Raw genomic sequence first — 27135 nt, 5'->3', positions numbered from 1 at the left:
CAATAGGCCTACATGTGTTTTGCTTGTCAGTTGAAAGTTATAATAATTCCTCTGTGGTCTGTTAACTGTCCAGTCAATGTATCCTAGCCTAATTAGACCAATTTATTTGTTATGTAGTTTTACATGAAGTAAAAAACAAACAAACAAACAAGGGGAAATAGCATTTCAACATCTGTTACTACGTCTAAAACCTTTACCTGTTTTGTTTCAGACAGCCTTGTGACTTGCTTCGAACACAGAAAAGGTAAGAAAACAAGAAGCAAGCTTAGCCTGCGTGCATATCAAAATTAAGCTGAGGACAAAAAAAAAAAGAAACAAAACTATTTTGACTGCACACTAGCCCAATAAAAATGTTCGCCTGGCTCTGAGTAAAGAACGGTTAGCAATCAAAGATTCCGAGGCCTTAATAAATTAATAAAAGCTTAAATAAATGTATGTGACAACATAGACAACATTAATCTTCAGTTAATTCAAAGCATTATTGCAAGATACGCCTAGTTTGTTCGCTGTACCAAAGCTGTCTCCCTCCCGCAGCAGACCAGAGCAGACACAGGCTACTGAGCGCTGAGCAGACTCGAGTTTGGTTCAGGAAAGTGAAAGCCACAGATTCAGTTGTGGAGCAGCCTACGCGCCATTTGGTGGAGAAATGCTATATAACACGAGTGACACTGGTGTACGGGGGCGCAGTCCTGCGCGGAACACCGGGCACACAGGCATCCTCTTTAGCCACCTCTTCACCGCCGGTCCTTCACCACCACTGATTGTCTGATATCCCGAGTCAGAAAGTGAGAATAAAACACTTGTCTGTTCTTAAGTCTGTTGTGCGTTGTGTTGGTCAAATCAAACGCATGTGAAATGTTGAATGAGTGGTTTGCTTCACTCTATCCAAAAACAAAAGGAATATTTAGGATACCTGGGTCACCCGCAGCAGTCTCATGTTTCTGGCACAATGCCACTAATTGCGGTTTCCCATTACAGAGGTAAGACGTCTGTCTGTCAAGGGAAGAACACAGATGTTACTAATCCATTTCTCACATAGGCTACTTACTTAAATTGCCGACCGGCAGAATATGTTGGCGTAACCCTAAAATTGTAGGTGAGATTGTTATTGTTGATTGAGATTGAGATTGTGTGATTATTTTATTATTTTTTACTATTTCTATTGCTTATTTTTATATTCTAGTTGTGTGCTTATTCTATTTTCTTTTTCTATGCTGAATCATTTTACTTTCTGCTGTTGCATTGACCTAATATCCCCACAGGGATCGATAGGTCCGTTTAGTTTTTATATGCTGCTGGTCCGTGACTCCCAGGCCCCAGGTGGTGTTGTAATTAACAGTGCAAATTGGATCTTGTTTGTAAGCCTCGGGACCTTTTAACGAAATCCCACTCCCACCCGATGTAGAAAGACAGGTGTGGTGTCCAGACTTGCCATGACAATTTGTGGAAGCAGAATTTCACCCCGCCTTGGTGATGATGACGGGTCCCCGCCTATGTTATTTAAAGGTGGTTTCACTAAAAAGATGCACTGCTTCACAAAATGACCTTGGATTGGGTGGTCATCGTTCTGGTTGCAGGGTGTAGTGTAGTGCTGGGAAGAACCCAGGCCTTGAATGTGTCTGAGAGATGTATGCAGGATACTGAGGCCTTCCTCTGGGAGATTAACCAGGACAGGCCAAAGCAATACGCTGTTCTAAGTAAGTGATGAGTAAGCTGATTTTTCAAGAGGGCTTTCCTTATGCTTAGTGATAGAGTAACACTTGTGTAGATTGCACTTTGAATTCAGGTTTGGGGGTTTTAAGTTTGTTATTTTTGTCTTTAAAGTGTTGTAAACTAAATGACAGCAAGTAGCACCCTGTGCAATCTGTGAAATGTTCAAGTGGGTTAACGAGGAGGCTCAACAAAATTACTTGTAATTCTTGAATCATAGAATAAATTACATACTTGTGCAATTATAGTCATCATACCACATATTACATGTATTATTTTAGGCATTTCGGTGTTACTCTTATCCAGAGTGACTTAGATTCCCTGGTTGTTATTTGTGGAGGGTGTTTGGAATAATGTTTCTGTTTTATTTTAATCTTTAAAAAAGAAAAACTTGCAACAATAAAAACGGTTTTATGAGTAATGTGAACTAGGCTTGTCTGTCCAACACATTTCTGGCAACATTAATACCTCTCTAACTACTTTGGCAAATGAACAATGTGTGAAGCAGCCTAACTTCTATGTTGTGTGTGTGTGTGTGTGTGTGTGTGTGCTTTTGTGTATATTCTCAGTGTACGATGCAATTGGGAAGATAGGCAGCGATGTTGATGGGGGTAATATCAACAGGCCCGGCTCACTGCAGGAGTGTCAGTCTGCCCGAGGTCCCACCTTCTCTGGACAGTACTGCCGGGTTTCCCTCAAGCAGGTGAAGAAACAGTTAAGATAAGATGAATGTTGATTTGAATGGGAAAGACTGTTACCTGACTATCCATTCAAATTCTGTGGTTGAGAGGTTCAGTTACTGCTTGTGATTTAAGTGACTTTGAATGTGGTATGACTGTTAATGCCAGATTTTCTGATTCCACCATCTCGTAAATGGTGACCCACCTGGCATTTTGGCGCACTACAGTGTCTGGAGTTTACTGAAAATGGTGCAATAAACAAAGCACATAAAGCCAGCGACAGTCCTGTGGGAGTAAAGTCTCTTTAGATAGATGCACTGATGAGAGAATAGATGCATGATGAGAGAAGTCAAAGGAGAATTGCAAGTGGGGTGTCGTTAGATTCATTTACTGGGGCACAAGCACCAGTAATATTTTGCTGTGCCCCAGTAAAAAAAAATAGGGACAATTTAAGTTATTCTTGAATAAACAAAATCAAACAGATTTTCAAATCATTTATGCATCAACAAAATATGCAATAATGCTAATTCTCACTTTATTTGGATAGTCCAATGTTGATGCTCAACTTTTGATGGACGAACTGCGGCTGGTGGACGTTTCCAGCGTTTCCAGCATCTTGTTGAATCCATGCCTCAAAGAATTTAGGCTGCTCTGAAGGCAATAACAGGGTCTACCTGGTAATAAGTGCATCTATTAAGTTGGTATTGAGTGTATCTACAATGTAACATATATACTGTTACTCTTCCCTCTCTGTCATGCCAACAGCTCAGATGGTAGATTCTTCAGACTTCACCAGCTGCCAGCTTCATGGCGATGAGCTATTCCCAAGTGTAACAGCATAATTTCCACGTCTGTTCGTAAGGTCAGAAAAGTGATACACGTACCAAAAAAGTAAACAAAAAAGACAGCAGTAATGCATTTATGCACGCTGTAAGTATATAAAAAATATAAAAAAATAGAATAGTTGTAGAAAGGAGAGCAGGAGCCACTGCAACTGATGTCCACTAGCTTGGCACCATATGTGATGAAAGAAAGTCTGTCCAGTGTGACATTGTTCTTAGGCAGCTATACCATCAGCTGACCCACAATTGCCTGAGCTGGGACATTTCCGGAGAAAGTACAACAATGATATAAGGAGCACATTTTATTCCTTATCTGCACTTTTAGTGTTCATATTTTAAGCTTTGTTTACATTTATGTTTGAAATAATTATATTTTTACCAGGACATGGTCCACTACTTTGTGGGCATTTGTGTTCCTGACTCCTGTGGGGAAGAGGACGTGCAAATGCTGCTGGCGCATGGTCAGTGGATTTCAATATCTTCTTTCATTGGATGTAACTGATCCATTGTAATATCATTAGAACAATATTTTTCCTTATACCTTTGACTTGTTTCATTGCTTCCCAGAGAGATTTCAGCTGGGTCAGACATCCCTCATTCCTCCTTTTCCTCCCAGCCTGGTCCCTCAGTCCAGTCAAGCAATTATCATGATCAGCTGTTTGTCCAACACCGCCACCCCAGACGCCTCAGCTATCATTTGCCTGTGAGTATAAGATTGAATTTCAATAGTCTCGCCTAATTTCTTTACCTCCTCCTGTCCTATGTCCATGTACATGTCACTGTAGACTGGAGTGGAAAAGTGGCTCTTTTCACGTGCAGCAAGTGCAGGACTTCACCTCAGGAAAAAAACATTGGCCAATCTTAACCTAGTAGAGTAGAGTAAACTTTATTGTCCCCGAGGGGAAATTTGTCTTGGGCACAGTGCTACGGTCCGTTGCTTCACATAAAAAACATCACAAAACATGAGAAGCGTTTGACACGATGCTAGACAGTTGCTTCACATAAAAACATCTTAAAGACATAAAAAAGACATTTGACTATACATTTGACATTGACAACACGACGGCTTAAAAAGAAACTGTAGGAATTAAAGTGCAAAAGTGCTAAGTGCTAAAGTGCTTGTGTATTTATTGCACATTGCTCTATTGCACTAAGATTTAGCATTAGAGTTCAGCAGCTTGATGGAGGCTGGAACAAACGATAGCTTCAAGCGGTTTGATTTGCACTTTGGCACACGGAGTCTTCTTCCTGATGGCAGAGGTTCGTATTCAGAGAAGAGGGGATGTTGAGAGTCCGCAATGATATTTTGTTGCTTGTTTCATGACTGCCTGCTCGTACAGGCTCTGTATGGGCTCATATTCTTTCTTCCCTATTACCTTCATAGCTGTTTTGTGCATGCTGGCAAGCCTGCTTTTCAGTTAGACTGTTAGGTTGCCAAACCATGCTGTAATTCCATATCTAATGATGCTCTCTAGAACATCAGCTGCTCGCTCCATACAGCCTCAATCACCTTAGAAAGTAAAGTCTCTGCTGCAGTCTACTGCACAGGTTATCAATGTGTATTTTCCAGCAAAGAAGGTTGTCTATGTGGACACCTAAGTATTTATACGAGGACACCTGAATGATTGTCTGGTTTTTGATGACCACTGGCTCATGGTCAGTCACTTGCCTCGGGCCAAAGACCATCTCCTGTGTTTTGGTGGCATTTAAAATTAGATGGTTGGTGTCACACCACTTGATGAAGATGTCTATCTCATCGTGGTACACAGAAGGGTCCATGTCCTTGTGGAGAAGGCTCAAAATCACAGTATCATCAGCAAATTTTATAATATAATTATTGGGGTGTACTTTCCTGCAGTCATTAGTGTACAATGTAAAGAGTATAGCTGATACAACACAACCTTGTGGGACCCCTGTATTGCTGTGTTTGATCTCTGACAGCGTCCCATTGACCTTCACTTGCTGTGTCCTATTAGTTAAAAAAGAATAAAACCATCTAATCAGGGTAGTGTTAACACTCATGTCCTTCAGCTTCTCTAAAAGCAGGTAGGGTTGCACAGTATTAAACGCTGAACTGAAATCAATAAATCAAATTCGAGCGCAGGCTTTTGTGTTCTCAAGGTGCTTGGAAATAAATTGCGAAATGCTGAGGATGGCGTCTTCAGTGCTGCGCTCATGCTTATAGGCAAATTGACATGTATCTAACATTGGCTCGACTCCCTTCTTGAGCAGGGACACTACAAATTTCTCAAAACATTTCATTACAATCGAGGTCAAAGCTACAGGACGAAAATCATTATTCACTGTGGCACAGGGCTTTTTAGGCACTGGTGTGATGATTGACTTCTTCCACAAAGCTGGGACAGTGTGAGTGTCTAAGGACCGTTGGAATATGGGACACCATGCTGATGTCAATTCCTCTGCACAGCTTTTGAGCAAAAAAGCTGGCAGTCCGTCTGGGCCTGTGGACTTATTAGTGCACACCCTACTGAAAAGACGCTGAACACTAGGTGGGTCCACTTCTAGCCAGCAGGTGGCATCAGTGTCTGGCAGAGACTGCAACATATTGTCACACTCATGAGAGAAGTTTTGTGAATCAAACCTCAAGTAAAAGTCATTCAGCTCGTTTGATTTTTGTTGTTCATCCAAGGTGATCATTTGTTTTTTTGCAGGGTTCATATTAGTAACTGATTTCATTGTGTCCCAAAGTGTGTGAAGTTTGAAAGCTCTGTTCCATCGTTTGCCTGTGTTGTTCCCTTGCATTTGTAAGGAGTTGTTTAAGTTCTTTTTGAACTACTGACAGTCCTGCCCTGTCTTTATTTCTAAAGGCTTGCTTTTTCCTATTTATGCAGTCTTTACTTTCTTTTGTAATATAGGGTTTATTGTTAGGATAGACGACGACATCCTTCTTGGCTACCACACTGTTGACGCAGAATTTCATGTAATCGGTTATGGTAACAGTAGCCTCATTAAGCTCTAGTGCATGGAATATAGACCAATCTGTACACATAAAACAACCTACCTTAGATACTTTTTTTCCCTCAGGTTTGTGTGTTGTGTAATGGTGGCGATTCCTCTTGCGGCTACCCTGTTTACGGCCATAACAGCATGGAAGCGCCACAGAGAGGTCAGTCCAAGAGCAGAGTCTTCTTCTTTGAACACCGGGCCGAACCTTTATGGGACATTGATGCCCAATGACCCCTTTAGTGGAGGGAATAACAGCTACGCTGTCCAACAGCAGGGTGAGATGGGCCAAAGCAACTCAGAAGAAGACAATAGTAAGTAACGTTTGTGCACTGCGTGGTCTTTGTGTGTGTGTGTGTGTGTGTGTGTGTGTGTCTGTGCATGCATGGGTGAATGCATTTCATCTCACTTTATGTAACCTTTATTTAATACTCAGAGAACACATTGAGGGACGGGTTCCTCTTTTTCAAGAGTGCTGAGTTTACAAACATGGACACAAAGACACATAATATTTACAATCATCAATCAAAACATTCCCCAATAATCAATTAAAACATTCACATTTCAAGCTATTCAGGTTCTTTATCAGATTTCTGAATTGTCTTGCTGTAATTCATTCCAGGTATATAGATCACAAACTACAAGCAGTCTCTCCCATGTCAGTGCTAACCAGAGGCGTGACTAGGCTTGTAGAACAGTAACATAGAGAGGGCCAGCCCACTTTGTGTTATAAAATACAGTCATGAATATCACAGGTATCTCCGGTTATAAATGTAAATATATTTAGCGAATGATAGAAAACATCTAGCGGCTTAAGAGTGGAGGTCATTGCATGTCTAGATTACATCACGATAGACTTAAATGGAGAGAAAGGTAGCTTACACAATCCTCTTCAAAATATGGTGTTGATCTCAGATATCTCTGATCATTTTCCAATTTTTAATCCTTTGGAAATAAAACCGCATCGCAGAAAACAAACATAGAATATTCAACAAGTCAAACATGGACCGTTTTGGCAGATTGATTAGTCAAACTTCATGGGACATGGTTTACAGGAAAGACGATGTGGAAAAAGTGTATCTTACTTTTTTATCAATATTCAAGTCTGTTTTCTCCAAATATTTTCCTTTAGTAAAAGCACATAATAAGAAGTGTGACGGAAAACCTTGGTTTACATCTGGTCTGCGAAAGAGTCTAGCAAAAAAACATAAATTATATAAGAAGTTTCTTTCTAGTCCATCTCCGTTGAATGAAGCCAGTTATAAGAAGTACAGCAATAAATGTACACATTTACTCAGAATAGCCAAAAATAACAATTTCTCTGTTAGATTTAAGGAATCTTCAAACAACATAAAACAAACATGGAAAGTCATTAATCATCTATTGAACAAAAAAAGAGCGGCCCCATCTTTTCCATCACAATTCCTAGTGGATGATACGATCTTGGCTGATCCTTCTAACATCTCGTCTGAGTTCAAGTTTTTCGTTAATGTTGGTCCGTTCATCTGTGAAAAGATTGGTCATACTGTTGGTTCCTCACTTCAGTTTCCCCACTCATAAATTTTGAGCTCCCAAGTGAAGGAGAGGTATTGGATATAATTGGTACCTTGAAAACGGCTACAGCAGGTCATGATGAAATTAATCCGGCTCTAATTAAATCAATTTCCTCCTTTATTGTGAGTCCATTGACCTATATTTTATCAAAGTCGATGGGAAGTGGTGTCATACCTAAAGATTTTAAAACAGCAAGGGTTATCCCATTGTTTAAGTCAGGTGACTGTCAGTCTTTCAATAATTATCGCCCAATCTCTGTGTTGACATGTTTTTCAAAAGTCCTTGAAAGATTGATATACAAGAGAATGCTCAACCATTTGAATGAACACAACATCTTGTATAATCACCAGTATGGTTTTCGCCAGAATCACTCTACTGACCTTGCCCTGTTACAACTAGTTGATAAAATTCATTCAGTTTGGAATAACCATGAATTGGAATTTTTCTAGATCTATCCAAAGCTTTTGATACTGTCAATCATGATATTCTACTTGACAAACTGCACTTTTACGGCTTTCGTGACAACACATATAGGTGGTTATCCAATTATGTTCTTGATCGTGTTCAATATGTCTCTATAAATGAATATTCATCTACTAAAGAACAAATATTATGTGGGGTCCCACAAGGTTCCATTCTGGGACCCCTGTTATTCCTTATATATATTAATGACCTAGCTGCTGCATCACCAAATGTATTGCCTCTTTTGTCTGCGGCTGATACAAATTAGATTTTGTCGCACAAAGACATGAACTCACTTATTGGTGAGGCAAATGAAGGCCTGACTAAAATCTCCACTTGGTTTAAACTCAACAAATTATCACTAAACGTGAAGAAATCAAATTTCATTATATTTACAGGAAAATATAAGAAATATTCAGTGCCTGAATTGGACCAAAAAATGTGCCAGTACCCTAATTCAGCAGTTGCATGACATGAGCATCGCATGTGTCTTGGACATATTTATATTTATACGCATATCTTGGTAATATATCCCACTTCAAATGTATTTTTGTATGCATTTCATTACATACAAATATAATATTGCATATATGCTACAATAAAACCAACTGAAAATGAAACAAGACTGCAGTCAGTTTAGCTGCAAAACAACTAGTCCTAACCTACCTTGCCATTTAAAAAAAATCAACACAGAAAAATGTGCTGGGTTAGTGCTGTAATAATATCAGAGAAAGATTACATCAGAGAAAGACAAGCATACAGAAGACTGATGCAAATGGACAGAGGCCAATATTGTCTTTATATAACTGACGGACAGAGCTGTCTGTGCTTTTTGGAGGTAGTGGCAACAAAGCAATATTGACCTTTTGTTGTTGACAGTCATGATATAAGAAAACTAGCATTATGTAACTTTTTACGTGCATCACTCTGCTCAAAATATAAATGGATTTATTTTTTCTACACAATATCATTCCATTGTCGTTTTGCCCACAAAGTCCTGCATCAGAATGTAAGCCATTATATTCTTTACAATCTGCCTTTGCGGGGCAAAAAATCAGTAGAATGGTTTTAATATTGCAGAACACGTAATTACAAGAGGCTATTTAATTTAGGGCCAGAGTGACACCTCTTCACTTGATCTATGCAGCTTTGTTTTCGGCTGCAGTTTGACTCACCGTGTGTGAGCGGAGCGCTGCCTTCAGTCTGTAGGATGCTGTCTGCTTAAATTAAGCCCTATCAAGTCTATGGCGCACTTTTTTCATACAGAGATACTCTCTTCATTCAACTAAGGCGTACCAGGAGGCGGTGGTACGGAATAAGAAGTGAGGGTACTCATGTGGACAAAAATCAGAAGTGCCGGTACTCCGTACCGGTGAGTACCGGCCCATTTCAGGCACTGGAAATATTGTAGATCTACTGCTAAATTAATTATCGATGAACATGAAATCTTACAGGTACAGTCAACAAACTTCCTTGGTGCCTTAAATTGATGAAAAGTGGCAAGATCGCTTGGTATCATCCGCAAAATCTCTCCAATGGTTCAGCAGTCTTCTAACTCTGTATTACAGTTTAATGTATCCATATCTGTTATATGGCAATACTGTATGGGCCGCTGCATACCCCACCTCTCTTTATAGAATTTTAATTTTACAGAAAAAATGTGTTAGATTAATTACTCACTCTAACCGCTATGAGCCTCCAGCCCCACTTTTTGCTAGATTGAATATATTGTCCATTTTCAATATCAACATTTACGTAATTTGTTCCTTCATCTACAAATATCTACATCACCCGGCACTCCTTCCTAAACCTTCCAAGATCTATTCTGTCTTCATTCCCAAGTACACACATACAGCACTAGACACGGCAATAATATTCATCTCCCTTTGTTTTGTTCGTCCCATTGCCAGTTTTCAATTCGGTACAGAGGAGCACAAATTTGGAATAAGTATACGTCCAATTTAAAATCAGCAACACCTCTCCAAAATTTCAAATATAAAATAAGGTCCACTCTAATCCAGCAGTCACATTTATTGTTTTTTTGTTTTTTTTCCAGGGACAATGCACATCAATCAACAGTCAAACTGTAAATGAGCCAGAGTTAGCCAGAAAGGCTAGTTTTCATCTGCTGTCCCTGACCAGATGTTTAAAAGGCAGCCTAAAATTTATAAGATACAATTAAAATGCATGTGTTACAGAGATAAAGAACTAAGTAAGTGACACAAGAGAGACAATAAAACAAGAAAGGACAGATTAGCAGACAATGGCATGTAGACAAAACAAATGCACATATAAGCATAGCGTACACAAGACACTAGCAGAGCGGACACAATAACATAGACTATAGCATGCGTCGGACAGAACAAACACACCTACAGTAAAAGCACATATATGACACTAGAGCACATAGCATACACATCAGCACGGACAATAGTATGCACTGAACAAGACAAATACACATACTAGAGGCAAGACAAGCAAGCAGGACAAGACAGTTGGCAAGATGCCGGCAGAAGCATCGGTTGTAGTATTAATGCATACATGGCTGGCTATTACTAAGCCATAATTTCAGCTGCTTTTAAATTTTGTAATTTCCTTGTTTTGTTACTAATGTTGTACATACTGCTTATTTAGGTGGGATATACAATTTCTTCTCACCTCATCTCACCTGCACAATTGGCTCTGATTTGCTGTATTGTTCTCTTCTTTTGTTCTAGTGTGCAAATAAATAAATAAATAACATTAGAAGCTTAAACTACACAGCCCTACAAAGCCAAAGTGCAGTAACTACGCAAACAGTGAAACTGAGAAAAATGACTTTAAAGTTTATCCAAAGTCCAGGAAAATAGGTTATATGTAGATAATGATGATGATGTGCTCAAGTATTGTATTATTATAAAGTAATTTTTTGTATATATAAAAACTGACCAAAAATTTGACCTATGACCCCTATGCAGTTACTGTACTTTGCCTTTGTACCACCTGATGCAACTGTATGGATTATGCAAAGGCAAAGTGCAGTAACTACCAATATCTATGTATTTGTATTATTTTTTGTTTTGTTTTATCTGTTTCATGGGAATTGTTTGAAACCTATTTCAGCCGTATTCAATGGTTTACCTTATTAATTTATATATAATATAATATTTTTAAGTGTACAGCTGAAATAATCCAGGTATTGTTTCGCCAATATGAAACAGCTAGTTCATTAAGAAGATATAGGAGGGATGTGGGGGAAGAGTGGGGCAGATGCTGGGTAATATAAAATATTAATAATATAATATATTTCCATTTTATTCAGAATATAAAAGAAAATATAACATAATGGTCACATACATTCAGAAATGCCATCTATCTGTAAAATTAATCAATGAAGCAATCAGGTTTTCAATCAGAATATAAATAGAATTATTGAATAAAAATAAATTGACTACATTTACTGCGTAGGCTGGGCTAAAAGAAGAGAATATCAGTGTCAAGTTGCAGGTTGGATTCATCAGTCATCTCACATCATTTAGACTGACGGTGAGCCAGTGATATTTTGATAGGTTACATGGCATTTCCAGTCAGTCAGTCAGCATCATGTGTGTAGTTTCTGCTCCTCTCAGCATTATAATAATCATCACTTAAACGTTGACACAGGTTTCAAGCCATGCCAGCTGACAGCTGCCTCTTCCCCCGCTTCAAAAACCATTTAGAAGACAGATCGCGGACTTCTGCAAATGACTGAAACTAGTGCTAACTAGCCAGCTAGGATAGCTAGCAGGGAAGTTTGAGCTGGGTTAGCTAGCCACGTTGTGTGGTAATGCCCCAATCAAGAGGAATGAATCTTTCTTACCATTATCTGGGTATTTGTTTTTTAATGCAAGTTCCACCATGAGTTTTCCTCTGGATAGCGCCATTACTGCATAGCTTGAAGTCATAGTAACTGCAGCTGGAGCGCGGTGAAACCAAGCCAGAGTGCAGTAACTTCACATACTGTGGTCTGCCTTTGTTTTCTCATGGATTTTGTAGTTACTGCAAATTTGACAGTCCTTTTTCTCTAAAATGGTGATTAGTTCAGCCCAGACACTTTGTCACAAGATAAATAAGATGGTACAGAGCCCAAATATGATCCTAACTCAATTTTGACCAAATGTGTAGTTACTGTGGTTTGCCTTTGTATGGCAGTACTGGCTCGGTTCGTTTTATGACCAGAGTTTTCCGGCTGGGCGGTGTTTGGACCTTCGGGCCAATCACAGTGCTTAAAAATGGAAAACTCCACTCAACCAGGATGCCGGGCCATGCATTAAACAAATGCACACTCAAATGACAAGCACAGACAGTTTAATCTGAGCCGTGGAGCTGACAGGTTGTGTTGTGAAGATGTCGAGAAAGAAGAAACTAGACATTCTTTCCTATTTTCAAACCAGTGTGAGTGAAAACAATGTGTTCAAGTGAATTTAACTTGTTTCTATGAAGTAGCACCATTATGAGGGAAGCCAGGCTACTGTATTTCTGCCTCTCCACAATGTTGACTTTCCAAAACAGCCCAACGGACAGAAATCTATCTGTCAATAATTCTGTCCGTTTTCTGACGGATCAGTGTGGCTGCAGCTAGTGGAATTCAACACACGTGCTGTGGGCCTGTACAGGATCTGTACTTGTTGTCTGACTGTCTTTCTAAGTTTACTTCATACTTAGATTCTGAACTTGCACTCAGTGAATATTGTCTCATTGTCTCAACTGTAGAGAGCACCAGACCCACACCGCTGTGTTTTCTTCGAAGCTGTGGTTACCAGTGCCTCCAGGCATTCTCTCTACAGACCACCAGCCAGGGTGTCCTTAGCACCTCCTCAAGCATCGCAGGAGCCAGCTACTCATCCCTGAATGGCATCCGCGCCCTCAGCCTGCTCTGGATCATCAGTGGTCACAGCACAATTTTGCCTGCATTTTCCAACCTGGGTGTGACAGAACTATGCTTGCCTTAAAACACTCAGTAACACAATCACCTTACTCATTTAGTCAGTCATGAATTAATTCTACAATATTTCTATTGTAGATAATTACAATACATGGAAGAAGACAGTTGAAGCCAATCCTCTGCATCTGTTTACCGATAGTGGACCTGTTTATGTGTCTGTAGACACCTTCCTACTCCTGGGGTGAGACTGAAAAGACACCAAGTTTTAAACTTTGTTTGGTTAATTAACGGTTTGGTTTGGTTAATTAATTTTGGTTAATTAAGTAATGTGAATGTAAAAACTGAGTTTTTATGGTGAGTTTTAAGTTGTCAATATTTCCAATTGTTAAGCAGTTTCTTGAACAAGTTGTGTGTTATAGGGGTCTGCTTAGTGCCAGGTCTCTGCTGAGCTCCATCCGCAGGGCTGAGGACAAAATGAGTCTCAGTTTGGTGGCCAGCTTCCTCTTCAAAAGGTTGAAAAGGTACATTGATATATCAGTTCATCAAGTCAAGCTATGAATCAATGCATAATTTAATCTCTATCTATCTATCTATCTATCTATCTATCTATCTATCTATCTATGAACTATCACAGTCAGGCTACTCCACACAATAGCACTAAGACTTCTCTAATTTCTACAATTCCTGGAAACCATCGAACCATCAAACCACAGTCTTCACCCAAAACTGAAAACAAATACTTAAAATAAATGTTAGCTTTGCTGTCAAGAAGAACTTGAACAACTGCTTTCCTCATGCAAAGCCATTACTAATTTGCAGAACAAATAACACCTACAAGAAACTGCTCCTCTGGCCTCTTTGTGGTCAGTAAAGAAACTCTGTCCTCTGGGTTTGGTGTGGTTTCAACTCAAATACCTATAAAGTACATTTCTGGACTTCATACATAAAATAAAATATTATTTCATTGGTCAGTGATGATGACCCAATATAACGTGTGTTCCATGTACATTAAAAATGCTCTCTTTATCTTTCTGTCTATGTCTGTATCTTTCTTTCCATTCAGGGTCCAGCCACTGCATCTGTTCATTGTGTGTCTAGTCATGAGCGTGTTCTCTGTGGCTCGGCAGGGAGCCTACGGGTTCACATTTGAGGACGAGGTGGAGGACTGTAAGACGTTCTGGTGGGCCAACATACTATTGATTAACAATCTCTATGTTGCCCACAAAATGGTGAGTTGAGGAAGTAATTCTGCTCTACACAGCTCCTGTTCTCTTTTGGTATATGAAAGTCTTTTTGTCATCCTTCTTCTCCTTTGGTCTCATTTTTTCATATCTTTCCTTTCCTCTGATGTCCTCTTTATGTCTGTCCTCTTCTCTAGGTAAAATATCAACAACAAATAAACTGAACTGACCTATTTCTTCATAATTATGTGCCTATTTCTCCCCAGTGTGTTCCTTGGGCATGGTACCTGTCTCTAGACTTCCAGTGTTATCTCACTACTCCTCTGCTGGTCTATCTTTTCAGACGGTATGCCAACAGTTCTTTTATATAAGTTCTACCTTTATTCTTTAATTACATCAAACTTTTTTCTTGGCCAAATGTCATTGTAGAATAATGGCCACCAGTACAGTCATTACACACCATATCTGCTCTAACACTTGTTATGTAATGTCTTATCCTTGCATGTTTTTCTTTCTCTCAGGAACAGAGTGTTGTTGGCAGCAGTGGCAGCAAGCCTAATGCTAATAACCAGCGTGGCCTCTGCTGTTGTAACTGCCCTCCTACAGATTCCTGTCCATCAGCCAACTTTACTGTAAGACTCAGTGATTGTGATCTTGTACCAATGGCCAAAGATGGACCATGACCTCCTCAGATCCCTAATACCCCCCTACACACACACACACACACACCCGCCCGCGTGTGTGTGTAGGTGGGTATGGTGGTTGCATATATTATTATAGTAGTAGCATTACTAGGCTAAGATTATTACTATTACTATTATTATTAGAGGTAATAGTAGCAGTGCTGTTAGGGTAATGCAATGAATGTATCATGGGGATGGTGACAACACAAAGTAATAAGATTACAAAAACAATAGCATTCACCCACTCTAAACACATTGCGTAATGATGCATTTTCAATGCAACATATTGGGAAAACTGGATTGTGGGCCTCGCATTGGCTCCCGAGTTAGCTGTCAGTTGAAACGTCAAGCTCCCATTGCTAGCTTCTTGCTGCCAACAAGAAGTTCAAATGGGGTATGTCAAAATATCTCCAAAAAAGGCATTTGTAGGCTCCACAGGGGAGTTGAGAGTAAACAGAAAAGTTGCAAAGTAAATAAATTAAAAGCTCTGAGTTCATGACACAGTTCTGCCATTATGCACACTTTCACTAATCAGGAAATCACAGAACTATTTTTCTCTGCACCAGCACAGACTGATGTGGGGTGAAAGTGCATCACTGTCTAGTTTTGCAGAAGGTCAGATCAAATTGTAAACAATTGCACATGGAGCCAGGTAGAGTTTGGGAGTAGACTATCCACTGAGTGGAATTGGTACATTGCTGCTGCTTTCTGGGTTGTGAAAATACCACAGACTGGCTTTTTTGGAGATATTTTGCCATACCCTGTTTGAACTGCTTGTTAGCAACAAGAGGCTAGCAACAGGAGCTCGCCATTTCAACCTAAAGCTGAGTCGGGAGCCAATATTGTCTGCGGGTCCAAGTATTACAGGTATGTAAGAGACAAATTATATATAGGCCCAAAATTGTCAAACTTGTCCATTCACATGCGTTTAGTAGCTCCACTTGTATGTCGATCCATAGCTAAGTAGGCAAGCAAGCTAAGGCTAATACCAGTAATTTGATTTTAGTGCTCACCAGTGTTGGGGGTAACGGGGTTACAGTAATCAGATAACTTTTTTGTGGTAACAAGTAACTTAACACGTTAGTTTTTGCGATTTATGTAATCAGTTATTAGTTACTTTCTCAAAGTTACATTTCGCTACTTTTATTTTTCTTTCAAATGGTTAAATGTTTAGTTAGTGCAAATAAAAAAAAAACTAAGGTATTGTACGCTACATGATGTTATTAAAAGCAGACTGCAGAGGCTTGTAGGTTACCACTCGCTTTCAGAATGAACACAACAATAAACTGCAGAACTTGGAAATAACAGAAGAGAATGAGAAGAACATTATTGTTAACTAAGTTTAGCTTTCACTATCACACCTGAAGATTTGAATTGAAAGCGCTTGTGAGCGCAGTCTGCTTTGATATTCACCGGTTGATGCGCCTTTTAACGTCAATAGCTCCTGTCGATAGCATATTTTTTCTCAAATTAGGCTTTTTTATAGAGAGGAACACGGAGCCAATGTTTCACAGTGTTGATAAAGTCAAAATCACCTGCGGTTGTGATGCAGTGACGGCAGAAAGGCATCCAGTTGGTCCAAACCCCCACTGAGTATTTACTGTGGAACCAGGTGACTGAAAGCTGCCTTGATGTTTTCTTTAGACAGCAGTAGATTGTTACTTAAGGCTTTGTCCCAAACGTGATGATTAGTGATGATTTCTGTACATTAAGAGTGATGACATCAGCAGAAGACGTATCTTAAAAGCATGATTTTACGTGGGTAACGTGAAAGTACTCTACGTGTTACTTTTAATGAAGACTAACTTAGTAATGTAACTAGTTACTATTTAGGGCAAGTAACGAAGTAAAGAAAGTAGTTAGTTTCAAAAGTAACTTTCCCCAACACTGGTGCTCACTTGCACTTACTTGTGTTGGGCTTTGATAGGGGCAGGTTTGGTTATTAGCAATTAATAATTAATAATTGTGAAATTATTAATATTCATAAAATTATTGACGGGAGTCAATATAAACGGGGCACCACCCTGGAATCAGGGACCAATAACCGAACCTTCAATACAGTCTCAGAATGGCTGTTCACCCCCAAATGACAGTGGTTGAGTACCACTGTACATTTATGAGTGAACAGTGAAGGGTGAATTCGTACACAGGCCCTCACAACCAGCAGTTATTGCAACACATATGCACAAGGAATCACAGACAACTTCTCTTTAAAAGTATAATGGAGTTTATTTAACTTTAGCAATATCAATCAATAATCAATAACACTGCAGTTAATCAACAACTTATTATACAACTATAACTATCAGTCTAACTAACAAGCATAAAGGCACAAACAGCATATGGCACGTATGGATGCGTGCGTGTGTGTGTGTGTGTGTGTGTGAGTGAGTGAGTGAGTGAGTGAGTGAGTGAGAGAGAGAGAGAGAGAGCAAGATGGCGGACGTGACCACGTGAGTGGGACGTCTCGCGAGAGTTCAAGATGGCGGCTGTGACCGCGCAGTTTGAACAAAGGGGTTTTGGAACCAAGATGGAGTTGGAGTTAGGCAGCTAAACCAACACCATCTAATTCTAAAGTAGCAATGAATGTGTAATGAGATGTGGGTGTGTGTGTGTGTGTGTGTGTGTGTGTGTGTGTGTGTGGGTTAGTAAGGGAGAGAGAGAGAGAGAGAGAGAGAGAAAGGGGGAAACACTCAGGGTAAACCTAGAGGTTCTACTCGCCGTCTCGAGACACAACAATAGCCTTTTACCACACAGGAACTCGGGGTACGACTTGGAAATAGTACGCCGGGTTACTGGTCTTTGAACTGGTAAAAGGCAGTATATTGGCTTCATACGGTGGCTACTAACATGGATGCAAGCTCAGCGGCATGCAATTGAACACAAATCAGCTTCACATTAACACAATCAAATTAAGCAGCAAGCATAATGATTGAGGTATTATTCATACAGCATAATATGGACGCGGCGGTCCGATGCGCTTCCCAATACGCACAAATACAGCTTCTGATCAGTAAGCTTATTCAACACACCTATTCTAGTCTCTGCCCAGAACCAAAGCCTCTTACTTGGGAGTCACTCTCGAGTGATTGGTGTGTGGTGGAGTCCGTCTTATCGATCCGGGGGTTTTCCCAGGATATCTGCGGGACCGTTATCTCTCCGTGCACGGAACAACGGCCAGCTGGCTTTCCTCGTAGGCAGCGAAGATGTCGGCCAGGAGTCGACTTGGTTGAAGAAACGTATCCTTACGTTGTCTTCTTGGAGGGAAGGAGTGTCCTTAGCTGTATTCTCTTCCAGTCCACTTCTGCAGGTCTGCTACCCACGGCAGTGCGTGTAAGGAGTTAGAATGCCGGATGCACAAACAGCTAATCTAATCCTTCTGGATCCAACAGTGTTATGGTTAACACTAAACAGTCTGGTCTCGTCCCGCGAGTTGAAGACTGCGCCTCGGCTAAACAAAAGAATAGTTCGAACGTTTCAGGTACCACCTTGTTCAGCAACGGGGTCGCAATAAGGGGTGATGAGGAAAGGTATCTCTGGAATTTATACTCTTGGTGACGTCATGGGGACATCCCGGGGTTCTCCCGAGTCTCGTCCAATGAGAGACCAGAGGTTGGGTTTCAGCCAGTTCGCACCTAGGTGTGAACTTCAGGGTCTGTTGGAATTTTGGCGCTGCTTTCCTTTGTTTAAGGTCCCAGCCCAGCGGGTGGGCTAGAGTTCAGGTTTCTGATTCCCTTGTTAGGCCGGTGTTTTAGGCTTTCAATCTTACATGTAGGCGTTTCCTTTGTTTGACCACATGGCCTGACCCAACATCCCCCCTTTGGTCTGAAGAGTGGGGTGCTGGCCGCAGTCTTTAGACCAACTCAAGGGCCGGACAGTTCATATAGGTGTAATCCTGAGGGTTACGCAATCCATATGTTCCTGAGGATAGGAGAGAATGGGAACAGTCCATACAGTTCATAGAGTTCACAAGTTCACAGAGGGCTCTGGTGTCTGGGCAGACAGTGAGGCAAGGTCTGGGCAGAGTTTTTACTTTTCTAACTACAATGAGCAAACACATCAAACACTGGCATCCACATCCTAAGTAAGCAATATATATTAACCCCAACACAATCCTTTGCTGCTTTTGATCCCTATAAAGAATTCTAAGAAAAGGGAGGAAAAGGAAAAAGGAAAAGTGGTTAGTGGTTAGTAGGCTTACTCCTTGAAAGGATTGGAGCTGGCCAGTGTGATGGTCTCAGACTGGTGTGCGAATCGTGGTGACACGAACAGTCCAGTCTGGCTTGTAGCTTCCGGATGTATTTATACATGAAGTGTGCGACAATAGCAGTGATGATTCAACCACTAGGGAGGATGTGGTAGTGAGTCCAGTCGGTTTGAGACTGAGCTGCACCAATTTAGTCCCTTCAGCCAGAAGCTGCTGCTGAAGGGCACTGTTGATTGTCGTTGAAGTTCCTAGGGCCTATGAAAATAGGAAATTGCACTGCCAAGACTATATGCCAGATGTACCTGTGAGGGTTGCACAACAGTGGTAGTAGCTGATTTTAAGATTTGTTCAACAAGGTCTAGGGAGACCAGATAGGATGGAATTTTTTCCACCACTCAGACTGCTGACTGAGGAGCTTACTTCCCTAGTGAGGTCCTGCATCAAATCTCTAACTACCCATAGGTTATGTCTTCCTGGACAACTTTTGACAGAGTCTCTAAGGCATGCAAGGTGTTGTTGAGGAGAGCGGAGTGGAGGTTCACCGCGACTATGGTACCCTACAGGGTTTTACCAAAGATTATTACCAGGGGGAAGGGATATGGTTAGGAGTAAGTGCATGCCGGCGGAGTGAGTTGGGGCATGCGACTCCCCTTGTGGTCCTACTGGGGTGCGTTTTCCTCCTATTGGAGTGGAGCCAGCTCCCCCCTTTCAGGTGTAGAGCCTGCCCCTCCTCCTGGGAGTAAGAACGGCTTGTAGGATTTGATCAGGATCTGGACCAGAAGGTAGGTTGAACGACTGTTCAACTCAAGAAGGGGCGTGCCGCAGACTGTCAAGTGGAGTTCCCAGAAATGGGGCAAAGGTTGAAAGAATGCCTGTGTGCCAGGTATCTTCTGCCCTTTAAGAGTCACAAGGCGGATGGGGACACCTGCTGTTCGCGCGGGGATTGTCACATCAAGCTCGCTGGCAACTTGACACGCCTGGGGAATGGTCTGCCCTGATGTTATATGTTCTGGTTCAGCGGTCAGGGGATAGCTTACAGCGTCAGCTTGGGACCACAGGACCTGGTTGACTGTGTCCGGCTGGGCGCCGAATCTGACAAGAGGGTCTGCCCCTAAGAAGAATGGGGGACAGATCTGAGGAACCATGCTCACAAAGCATTCGACCTGTTTTCTCCCAATCTGGATAGAGAGGGCGCATACTCCAATCGCCTTACAGAGAGTCTGTGGTGACTCTGCTGAAAGGAGGCGGTGGCTTCGCTGTGCGAAGGCTGGCGGAGGGTTCGGTCGGCACAGGTCGTTGTGCAGGTCCTGACTGATGGCGGATTTCTCGGACCAGGGCGCTAGGAGCGCGTCCGGGGTTGTGAGACCGTTGAGGTGTACACCTCCGACCACACGGGGGCTGTACAGTGCTGCGTTAGTGTTCTTCAACGAGCACAAGAAAGACCTGTGATTGTGAAACAGGTTCAGGCTGCCAGCCTGCGGCGGACGTGGGCTCACGGGCGGCCTAGAAGACTCGGAGCCAGGATCAGGCTCCGAAAGAGGCATAAGCATCGGCAAGCATTTGGTGATGGGCGACTTGTTCTGAGTGTAGCTGGTGATGCTAACGTTGCAGGACTCGACTTGGAGTGGTTTGCCGAGGGAACACATCGCTCTGGCGACCTTCGCAAAGGTGTTGGAACACATCAAGCTGATCTCGGAACCGGAATCGAGCAAGGCGAGGGTGCTTACACACCTTTCTATTTCCACGGAGGTGTATATGTGTCGGGCGTGTCCCTTGCAGACAAGGTCGCCCAAGAAGGTTAAGAAAGGTGGATGAGGGACGTTTGGAGTGGTTGCACTGGGGAGAGCCCTGGGCTTTGGTTCTGGTTCTCGGGGCGGCCGTCGGCCGTCCAAGTCATCCGGAGCTCCCGAGTCGCTCAGGTCGCCATAGCGATGAGGACTAACTCTTCCCCTTCTTGGTGGGGAGGGAGCTCGGTCACGGTGTGGGTGTGAAAGGCGCGACGCGTAAGGCTCACCGGTTGTCGGGGACTCCAAGTCCCTTCGACCACTCGGTAGTCGCATGTACTCCTCCTCCTCCCTCCGCGGGGGGGATGGAGTTTGATCACGGCGCAGTCGCAAACTGCGTGACACGTAGGGCTCACTAGTGGGCAAGGGCTCGAAACCACTTTGTCCACTCAGGAGTTGAGTGCGTTCCTCCCCCCTTCGCAGTGGGGAAGGAGTCCGGTCGAGGCGCGTAGGGGCACGGCGGAGGTTAGGCCGGGGTACGTCCCAGGAGGGTGTGGCGCTTAGCTCCACCTGGCGGCTTGCCGGTGGGGGTGCTCTATAGCTATCCCATGTGATGAACTCAGAGAGTGCACTTTCAGGGGCTCTCAGGTTCTTGGGCATGGTCTCCGGATGGACGTGGGTGGCCTGGCTGCTCGGTCGGCCACTTTCAAGCCGTTGGGTCAGGGCCATCTCTCTTCTTTGAGCGGCCTGAAGTTCTTGACGCAGCCGGCTGGTTTCGGCCGGGTCGTCTGGGTTTCTCCTAAACAGGTTTGAACCAGGTAGGTCGAGGAGAGAACCCATTGGGGAACCAGAGGTGGCGACAGGTGTTCCCTGACCAGAGGTGTCGGCAAATGTACGTACAGTAGCCTGGAGTTGCTTGACCAGATCTGTACTGTGTCTCCTCATCTGAGAGTTCTCTGATTCCACGTTTTCTAATTGTTGACGCAGGTGATGTTTAGTCAGCTGCGCGGACTCGTAGTTTTGCCTTAGGTGGGCAAGCATCTCTTCGTATGCTACAGCCTGTAGCTGCATTTTACGCTGGTAGAGGAGGCTTATCCGCCCAAGCACATCCGGCTTGGTGAGCGGGGGTGACCTCGCTGTTGGGTGGTTAACATAACCTATGAGCTCCTTTAGCTCATCCTCACACTCGCTAAGCGTATAGCTCTTGAGGTTGTTCCTTTCCTCAAGGGTGAGGAAAATAAGACTGGCGACCACATCCAGCAGTTCTGGATTGTCTACCTCCCAGGGAGCTGCAGCTCAAGACGCGGAGGGGTCTTGGCTACTCATTGTTATCTTTCCTGATCAACACGTTTAGTAGCCCACTCCTTTGTTATGACAAGGAGTGTTGCTGTGATACCAACAAACGCACAGGGGAGAGGCTTTAGACCTGTGGTTTGTAAGCTGAAGTGTTAAAGCTAGTTACTCTCTGCTGTCTATCCTATTAGGACGTTAATGAGGTGACCTCAGTAGCTCTGATAAGTAACAGCTATGTTAGTGTTAGAGTATGTCCAACTCAAGCTCAATCTGACAACTCAATAATTATCAAGTAATTTATCAATTACCAACCACTGGTACACACTGAAGCAATCCACAAACCACAACTGGCTATATGCTTGGCAAGTCACACAAAATGTTAATTTCCAAAAATAAAAATTTCAAAAAATTTAAAATTTCAAAATTCAAAATTCTGGATTATTATGCATAGATATTGCAATAATGCTGGTATTAGAAGACCTCACACGGGGCACCATTTGTTGGGTTTTGATAGGGGCAGGTTTGGTTATTAGCAATTAATAATTAATAATTGTGAAATTATTAATATTCATAAAATTATTGACGGGAGTCAATATAAACGGGGCACCACCCTGGAATCAGGGACCAATAACCGAACCTTCAATACAGTCTCAGAATGGCTGTTCACCCCCAAATGACAGTGGTTGAGTACCACTGTACATTTATGAGTGAACAGTGAAGGGTGAATTCGTACACAGGCCCTCACAACCAGCAGTTATTGCAACACATATGCACAAGGAATCACAGACAACTTCTCTTTAAAAGTATAATGGAGTTTATTTAACTTTAGCAATATCAATCAATAATCAATAACACTGCAGTTAATCAACAACTTATTATACAACTATAACTATCAGTCTAACTAACAAGCATAAAGGCACAAACAGAGAGAGAGCAAGATGGCGGACGTGACCACGTGAGTGGGACGTCTCGCGAGAGTTCAAGATGGCGGCTGTGACCGCGCAGTTTGAACAAAGGGGTTTTGGAACCAAGATGGAGTTGGAGTTAGGCAGCTAAACCAACACCATCTAATTCTAAAGTAGCAATGAATGTGTAATGAGATGTGGGTGTGTGTGTGTGTGTGTGGGTTAGTAAGGGAGAGAGAGAGAGAGAGAGAGAGAGAGAGAGAGAGAGAGAAACACTCAGGGTAAACCTAGAGGTTCTACTCGCCGTCTCGAGACACAACAATAGCCTTTTACCACACAGGAACTCGGGGTACGACTTGGAAATAGTACGCCGGGTTACTGGTCTTTGAACTGGTAAAAGGCAGTATATTGGCTTTATACGGTGGCTACTAACATGGATGCAAGCTCAGCGGCATGCAATTGAACACAAATCAGCTTCACATTAACACAATCAAATTAAGCAGCAAGCATAATGATTGAGGTATTATTCATACAGCATAATATGGACGCAGCGGTCCGATGCGCTTCCCAATACGCACAAATACAGCTTCTGATCAGTAAGCTTATTCAACACACCTATTCTAGTCTCTGCCCAGAACCAAAGCCTCTTACTTGGGAGTCACTCTCGAGTGATTGGTGTGTGGTGGAGTCCGTTTTATCGATCCGGGGGTTTTCCCAGGATATCTGCGGGACCGTTATCTCTCCGTGCACGGAACAACGGCCAGCTGGCTTTCCTCGTAGGCAGCGAAGATGTCGGCCAGGAGTCGACTTGGTTGAAGAAACGTATCCTTACGTTGTCTTCTTGGAGGGAAGGAGTGTCCTTAGCTGTATTCTCTTCCAGTCCACTTCTGCAGGTCTGCTACCCACGGCAGTGCGTGTAAGGAGTTAGAATGCCGGATGCACAAACAGCTAATCTAATCCTTCTGGATCCAACAGTGTTATGGTTAACACTAAACAGTCTGGTCTCGTCCCGCGAGTTGAAGACTGCGCCTCGGCTAAACAAAAGAATAGTTCGAACGTTTCAGGTACCACCTTGTTCAGCAACGGGGTCGCAATAAGGGGCGATGAGGAAAGGTATCTCTGGAATTTATACTCTTGGTGACGTCATGGGGACATCCCGGGGTTCTCCCGAGTCTCGTCCAATGAGAGACCAGAGGTTGGGTTTCAGCCAGTTCGCACCTAGGTGTGAACTTCAGGGCCTGTTGGAATTTTGGCGCTGCTTTCCTTTGTTTAAGGTCCCAGCCCAGCGGGTGGGCTAGAGTTCAGGTTTCTGATTCCCTTGTTAGGCCGGTGTTTTAGGCTTTCAATCTTACATGTAGGCGTTTCCTTTGTTTGACCACATGGCCTGGCCCAACACTTGCTACCTGCCATTGAAAACATTATCGTCTACACCTAGTTCTTTGATTGGCAACTTCAAAACCATGCTTTCCCCTCACCACAGAACAATACATATTCTTTATTCAATTCCAAATATTTATTGTGTACTAGTGAACAAAAGAAGAAAAGGAGCGCTGCTTGGATGTCTCTAGTACCTTCCACTAGCGCATGTAGGTCACCAGCTATGTTATTGTTTTAGCCCAACTTAATGAAGGTTTTTTTAATAACCAAACCACTTGAGTACCTTGGACCTTGTTCTTTTTTAATTAATTATTGTGTTCTGTTACATCTATTCAAAGTTTTTTTTTTCTTTTTGCTGTTTTCTCACGCCTCTCTTTGTTGTGGGCCCCTGGGCACGTGCCCATTGGGCCCGTGTATTAATCCATATTTGCTTATTTATTTATTTGTCTGTTTGGTTATTTATGTATTTGTTTTGCAGAAGCTACAAGAATTATTTCATATATTACTATGATAAACCCTACTCAAGATATGGGCCTTACTTGATAGGGATCCTGATGGGAATATACATGACAACAAAGAAAGATCAGCTTATAAAACATCAGGTGAGAACTTCTGATTTCTATCACAGACATTTCTTCCAGTATTGGCTTAGCATAGCTTATTCTTTTATTAGAACCTTTAGCACATTATATGCACAGCAGGGCCCACAAGTATATCCATAGTACCTGAGCGTTTTGGTCGCTTGTGATGTTTGCTCAAGACCAAACCTACTCAATATCGGCACAACCACTAAACTGCCATCCCTCTCATCTGCTTCTGCTGCTTGACTGTTGCTACAGTGGCAAGCAGCGCTGGGTTGGTTCTCCTGTATGTTAGGCTTGGCTTTGGTGGTTGGATTGGCCTACGTCCTACGGGAGGTCCCACCCCATCCATCTGTCCCCCATGCCCTCTATCAGGGACTGCACAGATCCCTCTGGGCCCTGGCTGTAGCCTGGATCATACTGGCCTGTGAGGAGGGCTATGGAGGTGAGTCTGGAGAAGGGATGTTCCCGAATCTGAATACCAAATTTGGCAAAGCATGAACAATGTGTTTAAACAAATGTATTCTTTCCAATTTGTTTCAGTATTATTCAGATGTTTTAATAGTATGCCTATACTTGTGGAGAAAACATTCAACTGAAAATGACTGAACTCAGACGAGAAAGGGTTGGGGTTATCCCATACGTTATCCCCAACACTGGTCGCTCTGCTGAATGTTCTTATTATTTTGATTACTAATTTAGCATCGGTGAGGCCAGTTTTTCACTTTTGCTTTCCCAGAGGGGTCTGCTTCTCTGGTCTGCTGATAGACTTTGTAAGGGGCAGTTGGTTTGACTGGGAGTGGATGAAGACTGCCTGTCCTCTTAGTCTGTTCAATACAGCAGGGATGTTTTGTTTCCCCATTGCTCCAGACTACTGGTCTTCACAAGATGAAACTGAGTGAAGTTTGAATAGGGGCATAGTAGCCAAAGATAAAGGCTTTTCCTCACACCGAAGCTTTTGATTTTTCTTCATTTCTATTTATATATGAATTTGCAAACAAGCAGAGATACAAAAAAATTTAATTGAGTTTTTAAAAATAAGTTGATCGAAAAAACATACTATAAACACTAACTGTATGCTATTTCCTTTGCGCTTTTCATCTCTAAAAATATTTTTTAACTGAACTGTTTAGTGTCCCCCAGCTTGGGGGAGGGAGTGCATGCAGTTCATACTTGCATGCAAGTCAAGACACAATTTTGTTTTCCTGTTTACAGTTGTTTATGGCTATGGTTGTTTGTGTTTATAAAACCCAGTGTTTATGGTTACATAACATCTAGGTTGTTGTTTGTAAATGCAGCTTACAAAGTTGATTGTTTTTATACTTCATTATGATTGTTAGGTCATTGTAAAGCCATTCGTTTATGCTTTAATATCGCAAGAATAGCAATGACAATGACTACAAGGGAAATAAAATAAAATGAAGAATTTGGGATTTTTAACTTTTCAGTCTAAACCACACCCATGTTCAGTTTAAGCCCTTCCCACTTCTGGTAAAATACAATTAGTAGGTTCTCCGCACACTACAGTCTACAGACATGTGAATCACAGACTTTCATGTATGCAAGCAAAAATCCAAAACACATATGCTTCATTTTGTTCTATGTCTCTCTCTCTCTCTCTCTCTCTCTCTCTCTCTCTCTCTCTCTCTCTCTCTCTCTCTCTCTCTCTCTCTCTCTCTCTCTCTCTCTCTCTCTCTCTCTCTCTCTCTCTCTAGGCTTTATCAAGCGCTTGTTGTCTCTAGGTCTCTGGGTTCCGATTTCCAACATTAGTTTTGCCTGCTATCTGGTACACCCTATGTTAATAACTTACTACAATGGCAAACAGGAGACCCCAGTGCACTACACTGACATCAACTTTGTGAGCATTTCATATATAATTTCATTCATTTAGATTTTACCATGATTTTTATGTGTTTTACATATGCCTTCTCAACATGATATATGCCTCCTCTCTTCATCTCTAGATGTACCTGTTCAGCGGCCACTTGGCGGTCACGCTGGTGGCGGGCTATGTTTTGACTGTGCTGGTGGAGAAACCCTTCCTCCTCCTAAAAGGAAGCAGTGGATAG

General features: G+C 42.2%; 1 protein-coding gene across 1 annotated transcript; it reads left to right on the top strand.

Moving 5' to 3' along the window:
* The first annotated feature begins 1630 nt into the window (after positions 1-1630).
* On the top strand, positions 1631-27135 carry LOC139909937 (O-acyltransferase like protein-like). The gene is made up of 14 exons (XM_078286115.1): positions 1631-1697; positions 2280-2413; positions 3615-3693; positions 3800-3935; positions 12981-13156; positions 13254-13356; positions 13535-13636; positions 14179-14344; positions 14563-14642; positions 14818-14928; positions 24964-25087; positions 25325-25511; positions 26782-26924; positions 27031-27135. The coding sequence occupies exons 1-14, from the start codon at positions 1631-1633 to the stop codon at positions 27133-27135; spliced, it is 1713 nt and encodes a 570-aa protein (XP_078142241.1).

This window comes from Centroberyx gerrardi, chromosome 2 (genome assembly GCF_048128805.1).
Source record: "Centroberyx gerrardi isolate f3 chromosome 2, fCenGer3.hap1.cur.20231027, whole genome shotgun sequence".
NCBI lineage: Eukaryota > Metazoa > Chordata > Actinopteri > Beryciformes > Berycidae > Centroberyx > Centroberyx gerrardi.
The sequence above is the reverse complement of the archived record's forward strand: the minus strand, read 5'-3'. Positions and strand labels throughout refer to the sequence as shown.

Excerpts from the sequence above, each read along its gene's own strand:
- LOC139909937 (XM_078286115.1), top strand. The coding sequence starts at position 1,631 with ATGCAGGATACTGAGGCCTTCCTCTGGGAGATTAACCAGGACAGGCCA. Across the intron at positions 1,698-2,279 it reads AAAGCAATACGCTGTTCTAA|TGTACGATGCAATTGGGAAG; the intron begins GTAAGTGATGAG and ends GTATATTCTCAG. Across the intron at positions 3,694-3,799 it reads GCAAATGCTGCTGGCGCATG|AGAGATTTCAGCTGGGTCAG; the intron begins GTCAGTGGATTT and ends ATTGCTTCCCAG.